Source organism: Crocodylus siamensis, chromosome 1, assembly GCF_052110815.1.
Source record: "Crocodylus siamensis isolate JL-2025a chromosome 1, ASM5211081v1, whole genome shotgun sequence".
NCBI classification, from domain to species: Eukaryota; Metazoa; Chordata; order Crocodylia; family Crocodylidae; genus Crocodylus; species Crocodylus siamensis.
The window spans coordinates 304984520-305008891 of NC_143395.1; the positions used below are offsets into that span (position 1 = coordinate 304984520).

At 46.8% G+C, this 24372-nt stretch overlaps 1 protein-coding gene across 2 annotated transcripts in view; it reads right to left on the bottom strand.

Moving 5' to 3' along the window:
* The window catches only part of TMEM255B (transmembrane protein 255B), a 147982-nt gene extending 124111 nt beyond the window's left edge, over positions 1 to 23871 (bottom strand). For both annotated transcript variants that reach the window (XM_090031686.1, XM_090031685.1), the window contains exons 1-3: positions 23756 to 23871; positions 8191 to 8333; positions 501 to 563 (exon numbers count right to left, since the gene is read on the bottom strand). In XM_090031686.1, coding sequence (XP_089887812.1) covers positions 501 to 563; positions 8191 to 8333; positions 23756 to 23795 — 246 coding nt within the window. In that variant the 5' untranslated portion in view covers positions 23796 to 23871. The remainder of the gene's footprint in view (positions 1 to 500; positions 564 to 8190; positions 8334 to 23755) is intronic.
* Positions 23872 to 24372: the final 501 nt, after the last annotated feature.

The window sequence follows — 24372 nt, forward strand, 5'->3', positions numbered from 1 at the left end:
CACAAGTAAAAACAACTAATTTTTTATATTGGGGATTACTAGAACCAAGATAAAGCCAAAAAAACCAGAAGGGCATAACAGCCCGTATCTAACGCAGCTAGACATAGGCCCCAGATACACATTGCTTTTGTAGAGCTACAAAGTTTGTGAATACACCTTATTATCAGCTTTCGAAAGAGACCAAACACAAAGTCAATAAAACAAATTATGGACAGATGTTTCTGTGGGAGACACTCCAAACCCCAAAATCATTCCCGCCTTTGGGGTGGACTCATGACAGAAAGAAAGACAACTGAATGACTAAACTAAACACCCTAGTTTTCACTCAGAAAAAAGTTCCATCTAAGTCAGAGGGAAATTTGCCTGAAAAGAAAAATAAGAACTGCAGGATTCAGTCTATATTTACTACAGATTGTAAATGTTCTTTCTCCTTCTTTAATTACACCTTCAAAACTGTTGGACATTAAAATGAAAAACAACAAAAAAGTTCTGTTGCTTACCATTTGCCTCCTGTTCTCCACCAGATGGATGCCAATAATCCCTAGGAAAGATCCAAAGCCAAGCTAAGGCAAAAGAACAAACCAACAGAAATACACCAGGTCAGCTAATTTATCAAATATGAGTGTGTTAAAATGATGTGTAAGGTGATATGTTTGACAGATATACCAATTAAAACAATCTCTGAGAAAGAAAGGAATACTACTTGCCAGAAATTGTGTGATGCAATAGAGAACAAGAAGACATTTAATCATATTTTTAAGTTTTATATGTTACTGTTCATGGGACAATCTTACCATCTTCATTCAATGTAAACGTTCCATTGAAGTCAATGTGGGGTTTGGGCCAAGAAAATACAAACACCTTCAGGGTTCTATAGTCAGCCTACCATTATTACACTTACTAATGTGTTGCTATTTTAATCCAATAATAAATTATATGGGCAAACACGGTATTTCACATTTGCTTTCCACGACTGTTCAGTCCATATCACATCGGCACCGATAAAAGGAAAATTAACATTATTGGCAATTAGCTTTTTTGGGCTGATAATGTCACAGATAAATGCTGTGTGCGTATGCACAGCTGCAGCATGCATACGGTCAGGAATGCAGTCCAGCAGCTTGGAGAGAAGTGTTCTGCTGACAAGTCTGTGGGAGGGAAGGGGTGGGGGGGGCAGATTGAGGGCCCCCCGGTGAGGAAAGGAGTGGGACTCGGGCTGGGAGAGGGACAAGGGCAGGGACTGCACAGAAAGGCTGGGGCAGGGCACGTGATGGAGCCTTGGCTCATCCCAGGGACACAGGAAGGGCCACTCTTGCCACTGCATGCACCCCAGGGGAGGCATTACCATTTGTGCACAGGATGAGGGTGGGCTGCCTGTTTGTGCACAGGATGAGGGTGGGCTGCCTGTTGTGCTCTCAAGGATGGGGCTGTGCTGGGTTCTTCTTGGTGGGAGATGGGCCTGGGCTGCACTCAAGGCGGGCAGGGGCAGGGGGTGATGGCACTGGGAGGGCGGGGCTACAGGGTGGGCCACAGCCATCCCAAAATTTGCTGTAGCCAGCCCATAACCCCCCTCCCAGTGCCACCACCATCCATCCCTCTCCTGCCTGCCTCAAGCACAGCCTCAGCCCAGCCCACCCACTGGGAAATCCTGGTGCAGCCCTGGCCCCGAGCACATAGTGGGCAGCCTGCCCTTGTCCCATGCACAGGTCCAGGGGGCACATGCCCCTATGCCTTCCCCGGGGTGCGCACAGTGGTGGGATCCAACCCCACACCCCTTCCCCACTTCCCTGTGCCCTCCCAACAAGCTGCAGCTCCACCTGCGCCCCACTCTGGCTTGGGTATACAGTGCCTGCCCCAAAACCATTCCCTCCCTCAATCTGGGGGCCTTGATCTGCCTCCCCCCACACCCCTTTCCCCCAACAGACTTACTAGTCAGGTATTGTTCTCCAACTGCCTATCGGCAATCGGATTGGTGTCAGCCAATATGGCTGGTTAATAATCGGCCATCAGTATGAGCCCAAAAATCTTCATTGATGCACCCCTAGTTTATTTATAACATCTTGTTGAAAATGAGTTTATGAATGAGAGAGAACCAAAACTTCTTCAGAAAACAATATTTTGCTATGACAAGTCCACAAATCCTAATGCTCTAAGACATTACAAAATGCTATACTGCTATACTGTGACTTATGTATATCTGTATTTAAAATACTGAAAAACAGAGACATGGCAATCACTTTTGGCACCCAAGGAACAGGTTAGAGGGAAGGGGAGGGGATTATGCTGACCACTGGAGATCAGGGGTGAGGGAATAAAGTCTTACCTGACAGGGCTCTCCTCTGGCAGCAGCTGTTTCTGTAGCAGCATGGGCTTGGGCTGCTGCTGCTGAGAAACAAGCACTGGTGCAAGCTCCCCTGGGGACCCTGCCAGTGCTCCATTCTCCATCAGGTTGTGCCTCCCATGGCAAAGTTTCATGAAGAGGAGCACCATTCCACACCCCCCATCCCCCGCCCAGATGCACTGCTCATGCAGGGTCTGTGCCACTCACTTCAAAGGCCAGCCCCTGGCTGGAGCAAGCTCCTTTATAGAGTTAGATACTTGAACAACAGTAACCTTCACCCCAGCAAGTGTGGGATTAGAGACTACATGTTTACAAGCTGAGCTTCCCAGACCAGAAGCCAGCTGAAGCCTGCAATGCTCTTGTTCTTCCTAAGCAAAACAAGTTTGAATTGAACAAAAAAAGGAGATATCCTGCAAGCACCTCAATCAGTAAGGAAAATGCAGATTTCTCATTTTGATGGAGAAACCCACAGATTTTACAGTTTTGCAAAGAGCTCTCTGCAGGCTAGTAGAGTTCCAGCCTGCAAGGAAGTGGGAGGGAGCAGGAAGAGAGCGGTCAGGCAGGGGGTGCTATGTGCATGTACATGGCCACCAGAAAGCCTGGAGAGCAGCTCCCACAGGTATGTGGTGGGGAAGGGATTGAGGCCCCAAAAGGGAGAGAGGGAGGGAGCTGGGCAGGGCTGAGGCATTGGGCTAGGGGCCTGGAGCCACAGCAGGACCCTGGCAGGGAGTGAGACAGGGCCATGGGCAGCTGGTCCGGGGGGGGGGGGGGCAGGTCCCCACCACTGTGCGCACACCCAGGGGGAGAAGGAGGGTCCGCCCCCCCAATCTGTGCGTAAGGCAGGCACAGGCTGCCTGCTGCAGGCTTTGGCTCCTCGCCCTGCTGCCCTTCCCAGCTCAGCAGAGGCGACTCAGCACTGCAAGGCACAGCATGGCTGCACAGGGAAGTTTTTTGCTGCTATGAGCTCCACACTGCCCTGGAGATGCATCCCCTGCCTGCAGGATTGTGCCCCACATTGCTGCTGCACAGGGCAGGGACACATCGCCTGGGCAGCATGGAGTTCACAGTGGCAAGGAGATCCTTGTGTAGCCCTGCTGTTCCCTGCAGTGCTGAGTCACACTCGCTGGGCTGTGGGAAGGGCAGCAGGGCGGGAGTCTGTGCCCCCAGTGAGGGCTGAGCACCCACCCCCACCCCATGCACAGATCTGGGGGATACTGGACCTCCCTGCTCTCCCCCAGGAGTGTATGCAGCAGCAGAGAGCCCCCCAACTTTCCATGAACCTGCAGTAGGCAGGCAGCAGCAGGAAAGCCGGGGTCCACTCTCCTGCAGCAGTTACTACCTCCTGCTGGGGGCAGGGGGGTGTGGACGCAGGTCCCTGAACCCATAGCCCTGGCAGCTGGGGGCAGGGCTGGAGGGGATTGGGTGGGGGGAGTGAGGAACACATGCAGGGCCAAGGCAGTTGTCAAGGGGAGGGAGGTGCCTTTCATTTTAATCACGGATTTTGGGGATTGTGGCAGAGCACCTTTGGTGTTTGCCACTTAAAGGCTTGAGAGCAGGCAGCAGGACAACCTGCAGGTGTGGGCTGGCCCAATGAAGCAGTCACATGACTCCAGGAGGGCCCTGGGATTGGAGGAGGCGACTGAGTAGTCTCTATTTTAGATCCACACCCTCAGGGCTGAGTCAGCAGTCTGCAACTGGCAGCCAGAAAGACACCACCTAGCTAAGCTACTCCTCGGAACATCTTGGAGGTAAGGGTAGGAGCTATGGGGATGGTATAAGACTCCTGGTCCTGGGTAAGACCTAGAACTGCACGCTGCTAAGGAAGGATGGCCTGGTTAGACTGCCTGCGATAGGGTAGTTCCCCAGAAATGCCAGGTCAGTCAAAAATGGGTAGGGGCACTTTATAACCCCAGCTCCCGCTACCTGGTGTGTAACTTAGAGAGCAGACATGGGAGGGGGACGAGGCATGTCTCCAACCACCTGAGCCCCATGGGCTGAGTGTCTATAGCATGCAGAGAGGAGGGCTCGGCACAAGTCAAATGAGGAGCCATGGTGGTATAAGACCCTGGTGGCCCTGGCAAGGGGGCAGAGAGTGACCCAGAAAGGAGCCAGTGGCTGAGTTCAGCCCAATGTGGGGCAGAAGGCCAGTGGCCATGAAAAGTAGGGATGCATGTATACTGGCTAGAGTGTATGAGCGAAGAAGCTTGAAGGGCCACGTAGAATAGGGCCAAAGGAGGACCTGAAGGGTTGCATGGAGTAGTGTGGGATGTGTGAGGCCTGGTGAGAGGCAGTATAGAAGAGGCCCTGTGAGAGGGGTGGTATATATGAGGCCTGAGAAGGGCAAACTGTTAGAGGCCCAGCAAGGGACAGAATTTGGCCTGGCCTTAGGCCAGAGCAGATGCCAACTCAGGATGCCATCTGTGAGGCATGGGATACAGTGTAGGGATGGTATGAAGCTGTGTATATTGCCCTCGACATTTAGCACATTAAATTGGGCAGCCTCCCGCATTTTACATCAGTTTATTAAACAGCAAGTAGTGGCAGGAAAGACTAGGTGGACTGTGCTACATAGACAAGAAGGCAGGCTAATGTTGAGACCAAGCCCTGAGCTGGCCTCCTGTCACAGGGGTCTTATCAGAGAATTTGGAATTTTTTAAAATCGGGGAAAACCAGAATCCCTGGTTACGACATGCCATCCTTTCCTGGAACCTATATGGAAAATCCTCAAACAACTGCAACCCATACTAGAAGAAGACCTAATTCTTAAAGAAGTCTTCCCAGAACCACCCTTCCTAGCCTTTAAACAAGAACCAAACCTTGTTAACCTTGTCATCAGAAGCAAGCTTCCTATGACCCAAACCACACCAAATGGATCCAGACTGTGCCACAACAAGAAATGTAAAACCTGCCAACACATCTCCACCACTCCCACAATAACCACACCTCACAACAGAACCATTGCCATTCCTGGATCTTATACCTGCACCTCCAGAAGTATAATACATCTCATTCAGTATACCAAATGCCCTGATGGAAAATATGTAGGAGAAAGCAAACAACAACTGTGTACCAGAATGAACGCACACCGAAAATCCATCAAAGACAAAATATCCAGCTACCTATGGGTGCCCACTTCTCACAAGACAATCACTCCCTCTCCAATTTCTCAGTTCTAATCCTCAAAGGGAACTTACAAAACACCTTCTGAAGATGAGCCTACGAACTTCACTTCATAAAACTACTAGATACAAAAAATCATGGACTTAATATAGACATAAGATTTATGACACATTACAAACAGCCTGACTTTTGATGCCCCAACTACCTGCCTCCAGCTGATCACTTGCATTACTTCACACATTTCCCTCCCTATCCCACCTCCCCTCCTATCTCTACCCATTATCTTCCTAACGTCCTCTCTTTGCATTTTCACAGACATGCTTGTTGTAAATTTAGCTTCTTTTGTACCGTGGAGAACACACAATACTACCAGAATCTTCCTATGCCTGAGGAAAGGTGTTTGTCCCTGAAAGCTTGCAAAGAACTTTTTTCCAACTATTAAGTTGCTCTAATAAAATATATCACATCTACCCAAAGAACCTTTCCATTAAATTAAGGACAATCAGCAGCCTTAGGGCACATAAACTTATTAATACAAACTAAAAATATATGGGAAGGAAAAAATTGTCACTAATATAAGATAAATAACTAGCCCTCTGGTCCTGTAAATACTTATGCATGCAAGTAAATTTATGCATGTTGGTTGACTCATTAACATCTGTAAATATTTGCAGAATTGGGACTTCAGGTTGCTCAACATTTTTTGAAGAACAAAATCACTTCAGTAAAGCCAAAGGTAGAGTTAGTGCCTTATCTTGATCCACAAAAGCAGAGGTTTGCTATTGAATACTACACAAGCCCTTGTTTTTACTTCCAGTTAAATTTATTCCCTGACAGTCTTACTTTTTTCCCTTTGGATTATACCGATAAATGTTTAATTTTTACACTGTCACATCATGGTTGAGAAAGGCCTTAATCTTACATTATAAATAGGTAAGATTGGAGCTGCTCGGATACTCCCTAAGCTAAAGAACCATAAATCAGTGTGTTGTATTCTGTGTTCACACAGCAGGAAGGAATTGTTAGCCAGGATTTCTGAATGAAATGCTACTACTGAAAGAAAAACAGAACCAGAATAGGGCAATTAACTAATGCTTCCTACAAGGTGCATTCAGCTATTTTAATCCTCACTAAACCCATGGGAATTGAAGCTACCTAGCATCCCAGACTTGCAAGGCCTCTTAATGTATCAACACAGAGTGACACCAAACACATTAATCATTGTTTATTTTTAGTTATAGATCACAAGTGTCAATAAAGTATAATGATTTTACCAACATATTATCAGCTCTAACAGTCTGGATGGGACACAGGGGGTTAAGTTCAAGATTTGCCTGGCCAAGGACCAATCCCTCCCATCAAACCAGCTGTAAATGGGTGCCTGTGCCTGATCCTTCAGGCTAAGGAGTCAAAGGCAACCAGATGTGATGCTAGCCACATCACTCTGTCATCTTCTGTTGGCTACAAAAACTGTCATTGCCATAACCATGTGAACCTGATGGGCCATCTAATCTGAGGTACCCCTTTAACCCATTCCCACTCCTCCTCCTCATTTTCAAAATGTTTCTGATAATTCCTATCAAGTGCGTCAGCCTATTAAATTACTCAGATCTAAAGATCTAAGATCTCATTTTTAAAGAACACTTCAACACAGTATGTTTTTGTTTAGTGAACAGGCACTGTCTTCTCCCTAAGGAGCTAAATTGCTGTAATTAACTAGTCTGTGCAAGATGATTTTATAATGTATTGCCCATATTAAAGATGACTACCTAAAAACTAAATTTTCTGTGAGGGAATGAATGACAAAAGTTTACTTGTTAAATGTTTAAAATTGTTTAAAGAAAATTCAAATATATTAATCATATATTTTAGCTTCATGCAACAGAAATTTGTTTATTTTTGGAACAGCTTTTAATTTTATTTTTAAAATAAATCCATTATAGATATTTACCCTAAACCCAACTCTTCTAACAGACCTTTTAGACTTTAGGATGATTTCAGCATAACTTATGATGTAAGAGAAGTTGCTTTAAGAGGACAGTTCTAATTCAAGAACATGAGTGCCATACTAAGATAGACCATCTAGCCTAGTATCCTGACTTTAACATTAGCAACAGTACATGTTTTAGAGGAAGAGTATATGTACGGGGTATATCTAGCACAATCCATCTCCTGTTATACCCCCCCTGGCATCAACAATCATTGATTTAGGGGTTTCAAAGGATACAACCCTGACAGTTCTATTTAACAGCTATCAATAGATCTGTCCTCCATGAATATATCTAATCCCTTTTTTAACTTAGTTATATGACCTACTTTTTATTCACCTGTGCATCCTGATTATTCTTGTATCAAAAGATGTCTTAAGGCCAAAAGTCAAGATTGTGACTGTGAATTAAGTGGCTTGAAATTCAAACATGGGGGAAGCAGCAAATTATGGCCCCAAACTTGAAACACACTCAGTGTGGGCAGACACCTGTGCCTAGACAGAACCTCATTAACTATAAGGGGCTTCCATGAGAAACAGGGATCTATCCAGAGATGCAACAAATCACAAGGTTGGAGTCCATGTCAGCACAGTATGGAACCAGATCTGAGAATTATGCACCTTCACTTCTTCTTCAACAGTAATGCAACAGGATTTGAAATCTTTTTCATCAGTTGGCACTGTGTGTGATAATAATGTATCTGGTAATGGTGGATAATATAAACTATATTTCTTTACTCACAATGATTCCTGGGTAATAGCCTCCCACGGTAACATTTTCTGTTCTTGTGGTAGCTGCAAGGCCTATGGTCAGTATGAAAACAGACACAACCAGCAGAGAAACTGTGAACCAGAATGAAGTTTTCTTTCTTTTTGCAAACTGCCCTGTGTGGGGAAAAAAGAGAGACAGTTTACTATTGCACATTTGGCAGGATATGATATGAAATATAGGGCAAACTTAGCTTATTTATTGTTATCCCCTTCTCCTACTAAGGGAAAATATTTTGCAACTTGTAGAGGGTCATCATGACGTGTAAAGTTTAGATGGAATTTAACGGAATTTAATAGTTCTCAATACACTGTATACACATATAAGATGAGGATTGATTAAACTGAACTGCATGTCAGGGACAACCATATTTATGTGTTTGTGTGATACATCTGTAAGTTAAATACAGCAAACCTTAAAACAAGCCTTGCCCAGCCAGAGCTCCAATTTGGCCCTGTGTGGACAAATAATAAATATGTATTTTAAGCAAGATTAGCACAAGCTGTACGTGTTATTATGAAAATTAATTTGTTCTTGATATTCATTCAGTAAGCAAGCAGTTTTATTTTCTTAATTTCTGTTTTATTTGCTTTATTTGCTTATTTTCTGAAGGAAAGCAATACTGCAGCTGATCAGCTTGTGACATATACTTATACCACTTACTGAAACAGGCACTGTCTGTGAAACTTATTGATTCATCTTAATTTGGACTCAGGTACCCAGAGGTGACTACAGATTGATATACTACATGAAGCTTGTTTAAAGATATTTAATCTTGTTATTGTAGCAATGTTTTTTTTTTTAATTTGAGCAAAAGTACACCTGATTTACAACCATAGTTTACTGAAAAAATTATTATAGAGCTGCTGTCCATAACCTAAAGTTTTGTAAGACATATTTTAAAATAAAATTAAATAAATGTCTAGGACTAACTAAGAGTACACCCTTTCAAACATTAAAAAATTACTTGGACAAATTGAGGGAGTCTACTGTAAGCAAATGGGGAAGCAAGGAGGGGATAAGGAGAACAGGAGGAACAGCAAAGCATAGAGTTAATAAGTGCATAGAAGCAATACTGAACAGATTATGCCACCAAATAAAACCATGTGGGATAGGTCAGTTTTTGAGTTTCAAGCCCCACTGCAGCTAACAGATTAAATTGACAAACCAAGCCAAATAATTTTATGAATAGTTTTAAAATGTATATTTGTTAACATCCTTCAAACAAAACAACAGAAAGATATGTCTTTTTTTAATATTAAATCATCTCAAATTCACTGTAGACAACCTGAAGGGTTAAAGCTCTTCCACCTACCCAGATAAATTCTTCACATGGAAGATTATAAATTAATGCAGGTAACTCTCCAGCCATCTCCAATCTGCATCTTAACTGTCTCAACTTCTGACAGTGGCTGTTTAATCTATGGAAAACCATTATGTGTATGGCATATGAGAGGTACAGAATAACTCATGCGCTAAAATGCATGAGATTATGGTCAGATCCCCCAATAGCATCCAAGATAATAAAACCAAATTAGTATTGCCTATCTTGGGGGTCCCCCCAAAAGAAATCAGAAGACTGTTTTAAAAATCCCATGACTTCTAACAATAATTGATGTAGGGCAGCTCTCTCTTGCTTCCTGGTTTTTTACTTCTTAAATTTTACATTTTCACATTTTCCCCTGCAATCAGGGGAACTAGAAACTTCTTCTTTTCTTTTTTTAATACAAGTGAAAACTGGGATTCTAAAATAAATCTCATAATTTTTGGAACTGGGGCTTTAAGAACAAACACCACATATATTGTGAGAGGGTTGCGGACCCAGAATAAGCATACTGACACCCTTCAAAGCTCTGTAGGTAAATCTAGAGACACACATGAGCATAAAGGCCAACCCAATAATATTCCCCCTTGGGAATATTAAATTCCCAAGGCAGTAATCCAAGAGGACAACTAGCACAAAAGGAACACAATAGGATAAAAAGGAGGATCACTCTAATAAACACCTTCCATTAAAGTTCTCTAACAAGCTGACAAGATAAGGAGTCGAAGGTGAAAGGAACTATAAAAGGGAAATAGACACATTTTATAAAGAATTGCTTTAGATATTGAAAAACTCAACAAAGCCTGAAAAGCTTTATTCATATAGATAGGAATGGGTAATTATGCAAATACTGTGTGAAAAAACTACTGTGCTTCGAAAGGCAACATTTGAGAAGTCACAGTATTCACAGAAAAAGCTATCTTAAGTCTACTACCTTTTATAGCAATTCCTCTAGCAACGATTTTCAGTGAATGCTACTATTCAAGAATGACCAACATCGCTACAACCAACAACCCTGCAACTATTCAAGAATGACATTTCATTTCAATGAGGAGAGAGAACTGAAGCATGACTCTAAAATGGCCAGCATTCAGGAGGGTCAGACCAGTCTTCTCAATTTGGAATCTCTACCCCATGTGCCACTCTAAAGCCAGCAAAATCATCTCAGAAAGTATGACAAAGTTTTACAATCAGCCTGCCTCTTCAGAATCAACAGTTTCTTTAAAAAATATATTGGTTCATGTTCAAAATGAAGCTTAGTATGTAAACTACTAAGCAATTTGGCTTACCGATCATCACCAGGGATCCTGGTTTTCCCTGAAAAAAAATCACAGATTCTCTGATAAAACCCCCAAAATCCATAATTAAAATGAAAGGTCACTATATATAATATACACACACACACACACACACACACACACAGGGTCTTCATAAAGTTCTTGTGCACAACCTAAGTTATTGTTTAAAAGCGCACAAGGACTTTATGAAGACACTGTATATAGGTATTAGTTGAAAACAAAGTTTTCTTGATATATTTACCATTTTTAAAAGCAATTTGGAAGCCAACTAGTGCCTCAATCACTATAATAAAATACATTCTAAATACCTATAAATTTATAGGATTTGATTTTGGGTTTTTTTATCATGGAAAATCAGAGCTCCCTCTGCCTCCTTAGGTCACAGAGCACAGGTTCAGGCCCCTCACTCCCAAGCCACAGTCCCCAGCCCTCCTAGAGCCCCCACCCAGCCCTGCCAGAGGGGGCCCCCAGCTGCGAGGGCTATGGGGCCAGGGACCCAGCTCCACAGCCCCCTGCACCCGGCAGCAGCGCTGGAGCCCCAGCTGCCACCTCCAGGAGCCAGCAGCTGCTGCAGTGGAGCCTGGAGCCCATTTCCCAAACCCCTGTTGCCTGCCCACTGCAGGCTCGGAGAAGAGGTGGATACAGCTCCCTGCTGCTGCACGCACTCCCAGGGGGGCCATAAGGGGCCTGCACCCCTCCAGATCTGTGCCCAGGGTGGGAGCAGTGACAGACATTGGATGCCTGCTGCAGGCTCAGACTCCCTGTCCTGCAGCCCTCCCCTGGGGTCTCCACAGCCAGCAAGTAAAACCCAGCAGTGCAGGACAGAGCAGAAATCTCCTTGCCATTGCAAGCTTCACACTGCCCGGGTGAGGTGTCCCCTCCTCACAATGGCAAGGAGCTTCCCCAGCCAACCCTGCAGCACTGGATCACAGCTGCGGGACTGCGGAGGCCCCAGGAGAGGGCAGCGGAGGGGAGCCTGAGCAAGCAGCAGGCAGCCCACACCTGCCCCAGCCCCATGACAGATCTGGGGGGCACAGGTCCCCCCCGGGAGTGCACGCAGTGGGGAGGAGCTGGCCCCACCCCCCAGCGAGCTGCCCACGGCCCCATCCCATTCCCTCCTGGGCCCTGTGACTGCATATTCTGGCTCTGGGCCACATGCCATCCAGCTGGGCAGCAGCCCCAGCCCTGCCCAACTCCCTCCCCTCCTTCCTTCCCTATGGGGGCCCCATTGCCTGCAGAGAGCAATTTACAAAAGTGCAAAATCTGTGGGTTTCTCTGTTAAAATGAAAAATCCACATTTTCCACGGGTAAAGGGGGCAATCCGTGATTTTTATCCATTTTTCCATGGAAAATGGAAAACTCGGATCCCTGCAGATCACATATTGCCTCAGAACTCACTGTCTGTATAAAGCTATTAGTAATCAAAAAGATTTGTAGAACTTACACTACAGTCAGTTTTGAACACAAGAAAACCATCTATCAATGGAAACTGCATGAATAAATTTAAAGCAGGATATATTGCTTTGCTTAAAAATATACATGCAGGTTTTTTACAATGTCTGATTTTTTTTTTTTGATTTTTTTTAAGTATCACGGGTATCAAGACTGTAAAAACTTTAGTAAATACACTCCAGGGTAAGAGTACCATGGTACTCATCCTGACCCACATTTCAACTGCTCCAATATAGCCCCAGCTGCAAGACATTTTAGCCACCCACTATTTATGAACAATATAAAACTGAGTATTTTTATTTTAAAATTTACAACATGCTTTTCATCCTAAAAGATCTCCAGCCTCTCAAACTGCATAAATACAGCACTAGTAAAATGGAGCATCTGTTGGAGGTAGAACAGCTAGTGTAATGTACCTGCTAGCTAGTGAAGATCACTGAAGTAGCAGTTGAATTAATTTTGGCCAAGGTCACCAAAGAAGAGAGTAATACTTTCAAAAGCATCTAAAAGTACCATTCCTACTTTATTGAGAGGTGTGACTGCAGTAGATGTAGATATATACCTGAGCTAGTTTTAATCTACAAAGCTCAGGTAATAAGATCTGTGAACATCTGACCATCAGTGTGGGCTATACCTACCAGTGTGGGCACTTAGCCCAGCAACAAACCTTCCTGGAGGAGGCTCCCACAATTTCAGTAGTATTAAGACTTAAGTTAAGTGGAAATAAAACCGTACATTGCCAGTTTTTACAAGGTCATTCATCAGAACAGGACTCTGCTTTAACCTTGAAGTCACATTTGCCAGAAAGTGAAACAAATTTATGTCTGTGATCCCATTCAAGGCCTCACATAAATTAAGCTCCACACCAAAATAAATGCAAGTGTCCAATAATTTTTTGTTTTGTTTTGTTCTGATGTGAAAGTTTGTTGCTAGGGTCATAACCACAACTAAACAGCAATGCAAATCCATCTTCAGCAGAGGAGTTTGACAGAGATGTGTCCCCTTGGAGCAGGTTAATCAATCATGACTTCTGCTCAGGAACACTGATTCTAAGCAATTCTGTCAAGTGATAAGAACAGATTGTCAGACTGAGGCAGTTTGGGCACCGACCACCACAGTCACATCACTACAGGTTCTGTGCCCACTTGTTGCCTGTCACCTCTGTGGGGAACCCTGGCACAGGACTCAGCCTGTCTGACTCACAAAGGACTCAGCCCCCTCCACCTCTGTCTGAACAGGAACTGATTAGAGAAAGGACTTACAAAACACAATGAAGATGCAGTGGGAGACGCACCAAAAGTCCTCCAGACAAGGGTGATAAGAGTGAAGCAACTCCCCTGGTCTCATTTACATCAGAGATGGAACTGGATGGCAACTCATTTACACGGGAGATGGGACAGGAAAGCACCTTCATTAGCATCCAGCATGAAGAACAGAGATTCCAAGGCAAGGACTGCACTGAACTTTGGAACCAGAGAAGCAGGGGAGCACTGCATATTGGAGGATCCCTGCTCCAAAGGCTAATCAACCCAGTGTGCACACACCTAGCTCAGCATTTATCAGATGGATTCGAGTAAGGACTCCTTTATTGGTACCCAAAACACTGAATCTGCCTATCTGTATTGTGAGCTCCCTCAGAGTAATGCCACCCATAGCCAGGAGTGATCAGTTCCTATTATCCAGCATATGAGCCATTGTTTATCCATAAACAAACCTAGTGTTCTCCCTTGAGCCATGTTAGTTCTCTACAAAAAACCCTTCCCAAGCTCAAGTTTCTGTCCTGGTGCTTGGATCCAAAAGCTGCACCAGTTCCACTCCTTTTCTTCCTGGAATCCCTCCACTGCTCATGCTGAGGGCTCTGCCTGTCTGCAATCTCCGACAAATACCTGGGAACGTCAACTGGTTCAAGCTTTGCTAAGTGGTGAGATCCCATCTCTTTTTTTTCTCTCTCTCTCTTGGACTGGAACCTGACTTTTGCTTTCTTACTCCAGGCACAGCTTTCTAAACCTGACTTCTGCTGATCAAGCTTGAGCTAGACTTCCCCAAATACCTAACTGAAACTATGTAATATTGTGACTGTTTTATTTGTGTCTCTTGTATGGCTATTACTACTAGTATCATCCTAAATTCAAATACCTGGCAATAAATAACTTTTACAGTCAAGCTGGTTGCTATACTCTCTCTCTGAACCTCACTTACTCTTCCTTCCCCTTGACCCTTCCCATTTGCTCTGCAGCAATGTTTCTTTTACCTAAGCCAAAGATCCCTGTAATGCCCAAAACTACGGTGGGGTCTGCTCATCAACGGAGTTACTACTAGAATCACTGTGATGGGATTGGGACGTGCTGAGTTTTGAGGCACATGAGGGTATCAGCTGAAAGTGCTGATTGGACCCAGCCTGCTCAGACATACTCTGTTAGCATATGTGTATGTGGGTCTAACTGCACTTATTACTGCCCTGCTGAAATAAGGGATGAACTAAGTTCAAGGCACATGAGGGTGTCAGCCTGTCAATCCTGAATAACCCAGCCTGACTCAGATGTGCTCTGTTAACCCACGTGCTTGTGTCTGACTGCATTTTATTGTTGCCCTAATGAACTGAGTTCAAGGCATATGAGGATGTTAGCCTGTCAATGCTGAATAACCTGGCCTGGCTCAGGCATGCCCTATTGATGTGTGTGTGTATGTTTGTATATGTTTTTGACTGATTCGGTGATTGGAGGAACCCAGCCCCATTGAAACTGAGTCCTGCAAGATAGCTCCATTGGGGGTGAGGACTTGCAGAAGGGAGAGATACAGCTTCATATAGAAACACAAGCAACACAAGCAGCATATTGATAGAATTATAGACCCCAGAAATGTACCCCTAATAAACAAGCACACCCCAAAGTGACGGGCAACTCCGGTAACACATTTGCCCATCAGAAAAATGTGTAACTACACTTATTCACTTCACCAGCCTACTGTAAGTGTTAATTAATATTTGCAAAGCAGTTTAAGATCACTAGATGAAAGTCTGTACAAGTACAAAGCATTACTATTATTCTGTCCCTTCTGCTACCACATTCACCTGGCTCCAAAGATTTTCCAGAGCTTCTGTTTGCTGTTTTTTAAAGATGGGTACAATATGTTTTAGAGTTTCTCTTAATAACACATCACAAGGATTTGGGGGGCCATAGTTACCTGAAGCCAGAAGCACTTCAAAATTGCACAATCAGAAATATTCCTATGGCACTGGGGCAGATCATAAGGTTCTTGTTCAGCATAATTCCCCATCATTCTCCGCATACAGGGCTCTGACAGAGTGTAAGATATAAAGTAGCCTTTGGAACAAGTAGATAACAATAGGGGCACCCAGTACTTTTGAAGGGTAAATTCCCCTGCAGTTCAGTAGCATGGGTGTCTGGTGCTTCTCGAGTCGGGGGGCGGGGTAGCATATGCCCCCCCCCCCATCCGAAACTAGTCAGTGACTAGGGGGGAGGGGGGATCCTCTGGCAACTGATCTCATTCACCATGAAAGCAGCTGTGCTGCTTCTGGAAGTCCCGTGGCCATTTCCAGAAGCAGCACAACCGCTTTTGCTATCAGCCTCGCTCCCCAGCCAGCACTAGGTGGGGGGCACTGGTGCTCCCACCTGCCCCACTGCCCACCGGCTAAACAGGGAGCGTGGCCTGGCAGGGGGTATACTGGTACTCTCAAGGGGCGCACCCCCTATAAGTCGCCCCTATTCAGAAGCATCTGAAGGCACAGAAGACTGTCAGTCAAATTCATTAACAGTCCAACCTCTTACTACCAAAATCATCCTCAATAGAAATTTGTCAGTCCATCCCCTTTAAGTCACACAGAATGGCTCATGATGGACTTGCAAATTATTTAGGGGTGCACCGATATTTTGGGGACTGTCACAGGGCACTTCAGTGCCCTGAACCTACAAAGAGGTACAGGTGCCGGTTGCCGGGGCAATGGCAGTTGGTCAGCTGACCGGAAGGGGGCAGGGCGTGACCTATATAAATGTAATCCAGGCTGAGGCCAAGGAGGCAGTTCCCCGCTAGCAGCCAAGGAAGAAGGAGCTTTGCTGGAGTAAGCTGAGTAGAGAAGCCTGATGGCAGCTTCTGTTTGAGGATACCAGGTGGAGGAAGCCCTGGTAGGGATTTGAATGATGGTTAGCCAGATGGCTTAGAGTTTATGTTGTGGCCCAGGGGCTTGAGTTTTCTGTTTGCAGTCTTATAAGACTGGAGGACTAGGTGAGGCTATTAGGGGTTGGAGGAGGCCTCATAGGGGCTCCACGGTAGTGTGGGGACCCTGATGCCAGAGAGGGCACAACATTCAGGGGTGCACTGACCCCAGCCCTGAGAAGGTGCACAGGATTGGGGGCCAGGTAAGGCCAAGGCTACCTGACCCCCACAGGAATTTTAGACCCGAGGAGGGGATTTGGGGGCCAGGCATGGCTACAGCCACCTGAGTCCCAACTGTGGAAGGCCCCAGTGCGGGCACGGTCATGAGAGAAGGCCCCAGTGCGGGCACGGTCATGGGGAGTGTGGGCAACTGTGAGAAAAGAGAGACCAGGGAGTGCCCGTGAGGGCAGAATTGACCAGACAACGTCAGGTATATCTGCAAGGCTCGGGGCATGGTACAGGGGTGGTTGGAGCCACACGTAGCCCCTAAGGCTTTAGTGCACTGAGTCACCTAAGACAGGGCACAGACTGGGATACATCAGGGCACTGTGTCAAAGACAAAAAGGCAGTCTCCCTTAAACACTAATAACATCAAAGACGGGGCAGGCAAGATTGTGAGGTTGCATTGACACCAGCTTGACATGGCGCTAGGGGAGTTCACGGCACCCCTAGGCTGTGCCCCATCATGGGGACCAATACCAATAGCTGATTTTCTTTTTTTTAGGAGACATATTGGTTGATACCCATCCAATTTAGCTGCATGCAGTGGGTAAGTATGTTGTTTTGGAAGAGGAGGGAAGGAGCATGGTGGGGACAACAGATCAGTGCCCCCCATGTTGAGAGAGGGGGTGGGGCAGGGGCAGATGCTGCCCAGCCGGGGCAGGACATGGGATGGAGCTGCAGCTCATCTGAGGGGTGTGGGGGGGGGGGGTGGCTCCCACTGCTGCTTGCACCCAGTGTGCCCCTGGATTTGTGTGGGGCAGGGCAGACTGTTGGAGCTGGAGCTGGGGCTGCACCAGGCTCTTCTCAGCAAAGGCTGGGCTTGGGGTGGGTGGCAGCAGCGCCGGAAGGGAGGGATATGGTGAAACTAGCACTACCACCACCTGCCCTGAGCCCAGCCCCACCAAGCCTGCAGCTGCACCCTGCCCCATCCCACAAAGATCTGGGGGCACACAGCCCCTCCATGCCCTCCCAGGGTACAAGCAGTGGTGGGAGCTGCCCCTCCCCCAAGCTGGGCAGTATCTACCCTTGCCCCTGCCCCACTCCCTCCCTCATCACAGGGGGCATTGATCTGGCCCCCCACGTTCCTTCCCTCCCCCTCCCCTTCCACCACAACAGGCTTACCAGCTGCACACAGCTCTTCAAGCTTCCAGGCTGTGCTCCTCGCTACCTGCGTGCTGTGCTGCGCTGCAGTTGTGCACATACACGGGCATTTATCGGCCACATTGGGCCAATTTCCAATACAGCCAATTTTCCTATATCGGTGCTGATCCAGTATCGGTGTACCTCCTAAAAATATTCAATTAAACGTCACTAGAATTTCCCTGTACTGTTGTAATGTCTTAGCATACCAAGAATGGAATATGTTAAAAGAATCCTCTCGGCAATCTACCTTACTAGACTTGAACCCTTGTTTTAGACAAGGATAAAAAGAAGTCTGAACAAAATATTATACTACATTAGCAGTTTTCCCTGAACAATCTCAGCTGGCTCTCTAATAACAGAGCTTAGACACCACAGTGATAGGCACTATATAAAAATATGAGTTGGATTGGCCGGGTAATGTTGCTTCCATACCACTGATCCGTGCTCTGCTTGGCACAGTCTTAAATTGTGCAAGAAAAGTGATAGCTGCAGCAGCACTCTCTGCTCTGTCTAATAAACATTTATAGGCATATAACCTGTTTAAGGCCCTAACCCCTTCAACTCCCACCACCATGGAATGTAAGAGGATGCCATCTGAACAAAGAGGAGAAGCAGTAGAATTCGCTTCTCTCAATAGCTAAGAGAAAGAAAGAAAAAGATCTCTGGAACTTAAACACGCTCAGAAGCTGGATTTGCTAGGTGATTTCCAAGACAGGGAATCCATCGAAGAATTAACCCTTCCCAACCACCTGGAAATAAGGAAGGAGACTCAGCAGAATCTCCTATAAACTTGCAGGAATAGAGAAGAAGACATTGGTGACTCCATCTTCACCAGAGGCATCAGAATAATTCCATTTGTGGGGACTGTATGTCTGCAGTGTAGCTTAATATTTTGTCAGAGAGAAAGATGGCAAATCAAGGGCTGGGGCTATGAGTTTGGAATGGGATAAAGATGAGATTCTGAAAGGGAAGGTATACCTCAACAATGGTGGACATCTATGATAGAAGGTGAGGGATGTAAGAAGGGCTAATAAAGCACATTCTGTCAATTAAAAAAAGTGGCGCACAATCTGCAACCCAACTCAAAAAGGTCCAAATCCAGTTTACTGTGTACAGACAGTCCCACTGAATGTCTATGGCATGGGTGGCCACCCCATGGTGCACATGCTGCAAGTGGCATGGGAGGCTAAATGTGGCACACAAAGATGTACCTGAGTGCTAGGCAAAACACAGGACAGCATGCATGGCTGCACCGCTGCCAGTGCAGAGGCAGCAATGCCAGCAGCAAAGCTGCTTCTCTTTCTGCATCCATCCCCAGAGTCATCACCCAGAGCTAGTGCTCCAGTCACCCCTTTCCTTATGCCCCAGGCACTCAGTAAAGGGAAGCACAGGAATGGAAGCAGAAGGGCTTGAGCCTCTGGCCACATGGAGGGGAGCAGGGGCAGGATGCTGCTGAGAAAAAAAAGTAATGCCAAGAGAGAGGTTAACCCTTGCTTGGCCCTGCAGATGACACTGAATTGCATTGTGAGTGAGACTTTGGATTCTCACCCACTATATAAACCTACAGCAGCTGCAAGGCCGCTCAGGCAAGACTTAACCTGGCTATTGGTGGCGATACCTCCCCTCACAGTAGCATCCTGCTCCCATGCAGCCAGACACTTGAGTTCTCTGGCCCCATTCTGGGCTCCAAGGCACAAAGGCTACCAAGTATGCCTCTGGGGGATGGAGATCAGAGCAGAATTTGCAGGGGGGGAGGCAGGTGTCCTTCAGGGTGGGCAGTGTGGGAGACCACCCAGGGTGCCCTGGTCAAGGAGGCACCAAACACAAAACACATGCACATTCAGGTATGAGTAACCCAGGCTCACAGCAGTGCTCTCCCCCCCCCCCCCGCCCCGCCCCACCTAGCCCCAGGCAGGAGGAGCAGTGCCCAGCCCAGCCCAACCTCATCTGCAACCGCTGCTCAGGAGGAGCTGGGCTTGGCCTGGGCAGGTGTGGTGACATGCCTGCCTACCTGGCACATGACGCTGCCCTGCAGGACTGAGCCCCATGCCCCTGCTCCTTTGCCTCTGCCTGCAGCAGCACCACTGACTTGGGGGAGAGAAGGGGGCAAAATAGAAGTTTGCTCAGGCTGCTATTTTCCCTAATGCTGGCTCTGGGGGGGGGTCACCTGGGGGTACCTTGTGATATGTATGCTGAAAAGGTTGGCTACTACTGGTGTACAAGGAAAAAAAGAGAAAGAGTTTGGCAAGAAAGGACTGCCAAGGATGTACACAAAATAAATTCCATCTGCTAGGAGATTACCACATCATTTTATCCCTTCGCTCTAGTCTAGGTGATACAGATGAAGACTTATTTCTAATAACACTACAACCAGTGCATGTTCATATTCCTCACCTCCAAGTGAAAGGAAGTACAAGAAGAAAGTTAAATGTTCACTGTTTTATACTCTACGATGTTACAAAGACTCATATAATAAACATTTATCCCACATAGCAAGACAGCATATACACTTTTAAAAATAAAGTCCCATTGGGTGGAAATGTGTATTATCAAAGGGACTAAGACAAGTTACAATATTTTGTAGCTATCAAGCTACCATTTAAAGCAATGGTCACTAACTAATCTTGATTCACTGGTAGACCTCAGAATCTCTTGTGGTAGATCTCAAAGCCTCTTGGTGTCGATCCGAGGCTGGGGTGAGGGGCTGAGTGCGTGTGCGTGCCCCAGCCCAGCAGGTCAGTCCATGGGGGAGGAAAGGGGCAGGGGCTAGATTGAGGAAAGGACAGTGCCGCAGAGGCAGGAGCAGGGATAAGTTGAGTGGGGTCCTTGGCAAGTGGGACTTACCTGCTGAGGAGGCATGCCCCCAAATAATTTTTTCTCTCTCTGCCTCCCCCATCTTCCCTCACCACAGACCTACCTGCTAGGTCAGGTGGGGAGGAGAGTGGGGTGGTAGCAGCACACAGTAGATCTTGGGTTGCTTTAAAATGCCAAAAATGATCTCCTACTTAAAAAGGTTAGAGACCACTGATTTAAAGGGATGATCTTTATAAATCTTCAGGGATAAATTGCTAATTATTAATCACTGTAGTTTTTACTCCAGTGCCAGATTCCGCTTGGCTATAAGATTCATTATGGATTTTTAAAAATGAGCTATATATAGTGAAATTAATCCTAAAACTAAATTCAATGGGCTGAGATGTTTGAGAGAGAGATTCAGACTTGCTTTTGGTGATTACTTCCTCTTTTCTGATTAAATGCTTGACTTGTCCAGCGTGCTGAAACTAATTAAACCAAAGCAGTAGCATTCATTTCAAACCGCAAGATAGCGGCTCTTATCAGTCCCTGCTCTTATCTCCATTATGAATTTGTGTAGAAGAATACGTGAGCATATTATATGTTCTAGTCCTTAAAAACATAGCTCAGGATTTGAGTAGACCTTAAGGGGGAAAAAATACTCCCTGGATACTGTAAATAGTCTAGCTATAGTAAGTGATATTGTGCAGTATCACTATGACTTCATTGCTTTGGCAGCAACTGTTTCACCAATAAATAATTTAATGACTAGCTAATCATTGGTAAAAATGACAGCATATGCATTTATTTTCCCCCGACTGTTTACCACACAGAACATATCCTACATGAATACTCACCATTACCTTTTCCTTAACTGTAGTTCTTCAAAATACTTAACAAAAGTCTGAAAAGTTGCAAAACCTTTTTTTTTTTTTTGGTCTGATCCTTGGGAAACAGAAAGATCACACAGAACACTATACTGAAGAGGTATGACCAATCCTTTCTATATTACCCTGTCTTCAATTAACTTTACAGGAACAATCAATTATTTTACTTCCTTTTTCACATAGCCTTAATTTTTCAAAATTCAAACTATAAATTTAGCAACTGAATGCAAACCCTTTTGGAGGCAGAATATTTAGCCACAAGCCAGTCAATCACAAAAAAATTATAAAATACAAAGCCAAGTGTCATGTACTTTCCAATTACTACAGTTAGAAGGGTGCTACCATTGACTACTATATAGCTGCTCATTGCCATAAACTATCTGTAAGTGGAAATGAGCCAAAGCTAACTCTCTCTCCTGGTCTGCTCATGCTCATGCCTCCAACCTGCTCAGCTCTCTCTCCTGGTTTGCTGATGCTGCAACCTGCTCAAGCATAGCAACCATTAATTTTCATCAGGGAGAGAAAAAGATATTTTTTCCACGTGAATAATTTCATGCATTTATACAGATCCATTTTTTTATGTTAGATGGCCCAGACAGTGATTTGGTGAACACAAATGCAACAGCTAAAACAAAAAAAGAAATTAAAAATCTTATGAAAATATCATAATCTTGTACTTGAGAAGAACATGGGCAACCTTTGAAAATGAGTTTACTGACACCATGAGAGGATCATTAGAATGCACCAATGCCCTTGTCCTCCTGTACTAGGACATATCATCATATTAAGTGTAAGAGTAAGGGATACAGCCACTGAATGAGAAATTCCTAAACCTTAAATCCTGGAGGCTCTCTCGCAATACAAGAACTAGGCTCACAAAAGGAAACTAGTAGGTAGTCAGTTCCAAACTAACACAAGGCAGTTCTTTTTCACACCATGTGTCATTCAAGCCTGGACTTCACTCCCACCGGATGTGGTGGAAGCTGACAATATAGCCAGGTTCAAAAAGGGATCAGGCAATGTTTTGGAGGAAAGAGACAGCAAAGGAATGAGGGGTACAGCCTTGGAGTCAGAGCCTCTCAGCCCTTAAATACTGGAGGCAACAAGTAAGAGAGGAACAGTGGGGAGAAAAACCCTGGTCATAGCCACTTCACTGTTCAGCATCCCTGCTCTGCCACAGTGCGACACAAGGTAATACTGGGCAAGATGGACCTTAGGTCCGACCCAGTCAATGGCAGCTCTTCACAGGTTCCTCTGTCTCTTTCTCACCCTCTTTTTTAAAACTTAACTAAACACTTAACAGTGTTAACTAAAAATGAGCCATTTTGGAGTGTGCAGCCTATCTCCACATCCCTCCCTTAAGGCTCTTTGTTTTGGTAGGCTCTCTCTGTTTTTCAGATTGCCATTTAAGGTGGGCTATATCACAGCAAGGACTTAGGAGGGTCAGAGGAGCTGCTACCAGGGTTGAGGGGGGCTGCTAGCAAGGTCAGGGGGCTGCTAGGATGGTCGAGGGAAGCTGCTGGGGGGCTGCTAGGAGGGTCAGGGAGTCTGTTAGGAGGATTGGGGAGTTTTTTAGGAGGGTCTGGAGGGCTCTTAGGAGGGCCATAGGGACTGCTAGGGGTGTTGGGGGGGAATGCTAAGAGAGTCAAGCAGTCTGTTAGGAGGGTCTGGGGGCTCTTAGGAGGGTCATAGGGACTGCTAGGAAGGCCAGGGGCTGCTAGGAGCATTGAAGAAACCTGTTAGAGGGATCAGGGTGGCTGCTAGGGGGGTCAGGGAGTCTGTTAGGGGGGTCTGGGGGGCTGTAAGGAGGGTCATAGGGACTACTAGGAGAGCTGGGGGCGTCTGGGGAGGGGGAATGCTAAGAGAGTCGAGTCTGTGAGAAGGTTCTAGGGGGCTGCTAGGAGGGTCGAGGAAAGCTGTTAGAGCGGTCAAGGGAGCTGCTAGGAGGGTCGCGGGGGTGGGGGGGCGGACGCTAAGAGAGTCAGGGAGCCTCTTAGGAGGCTGAGGAGGACTACTAGCAGAGCCGGGGGCTGCTAGGAAGCTCGGAGCAACGGCAAGGAGCCCCCCAAGCAGGACCTGAAAAACACAGCAAAGACCCATCCAGGCAAGCCCGGCAGGGCAGGGCACCCGCGCACCCGTCCCCGGCGAGCCCCAGCCCCAGCCCCTCGCAGAGCGCGCGGCGCTGCCCGGGCGCGCGGGGGAAAAGTTGGGGCTGGAGCGAGCCCCGAGCCCCGCGCCCCGCTCACCTGCCGGGTCCAGCAGGGCGACGGGCCCCGGCGGCTGCATCCTGCGGCTCCCCGGGCGCCAGCCGCAGCCGCCCAGCAGCGCCCGAGCCCGGCTGCCTCGCGCGGGAGGCGGCGGCCGCGCGGAGCGGAGTGGAGCTGAGGGAGGAGCGCGGAGCTCGCCCCCCCGCCCCCCCGGCGGCACAGCCCGAGCCGAGCCGAGGGGACGACCGCCCGCTGCGAGTCCGGCGCTCCCGCCCTGCTGCCCTCAGCTGCTCTGGGGGGCGGGGGGAGCAGGGGGCTGCTAGGAAGCCCCCGCTCAGTGGGGGAGCGGGGCACGCACGTCCCTTCCCTGCCAGCGCAGCGCCCTGAGCACCACGTGGGCGCGGGGCTGGTGCGGCTGGACCCCGGGCGACACGAGGAAAGACCCCAGCCCGGGCCCACCCCAGCGAGCTTCGGGTGAATTTGTTGGGGCTGGTCCTGCTGAGAGCAGGGCTTGAGCAGACAGCCCTCCGGCCCCCTTCCAGCCTCCTTGCCTAGGGGTCTGGCAATTCAGCAGGCAGCTTGCCTGGGGGCTAGCCATCACCACCTCGTTTTAGTCTAGCTGGGCCACCAGAGGACAGGCCCAGCCAGTTGCATCT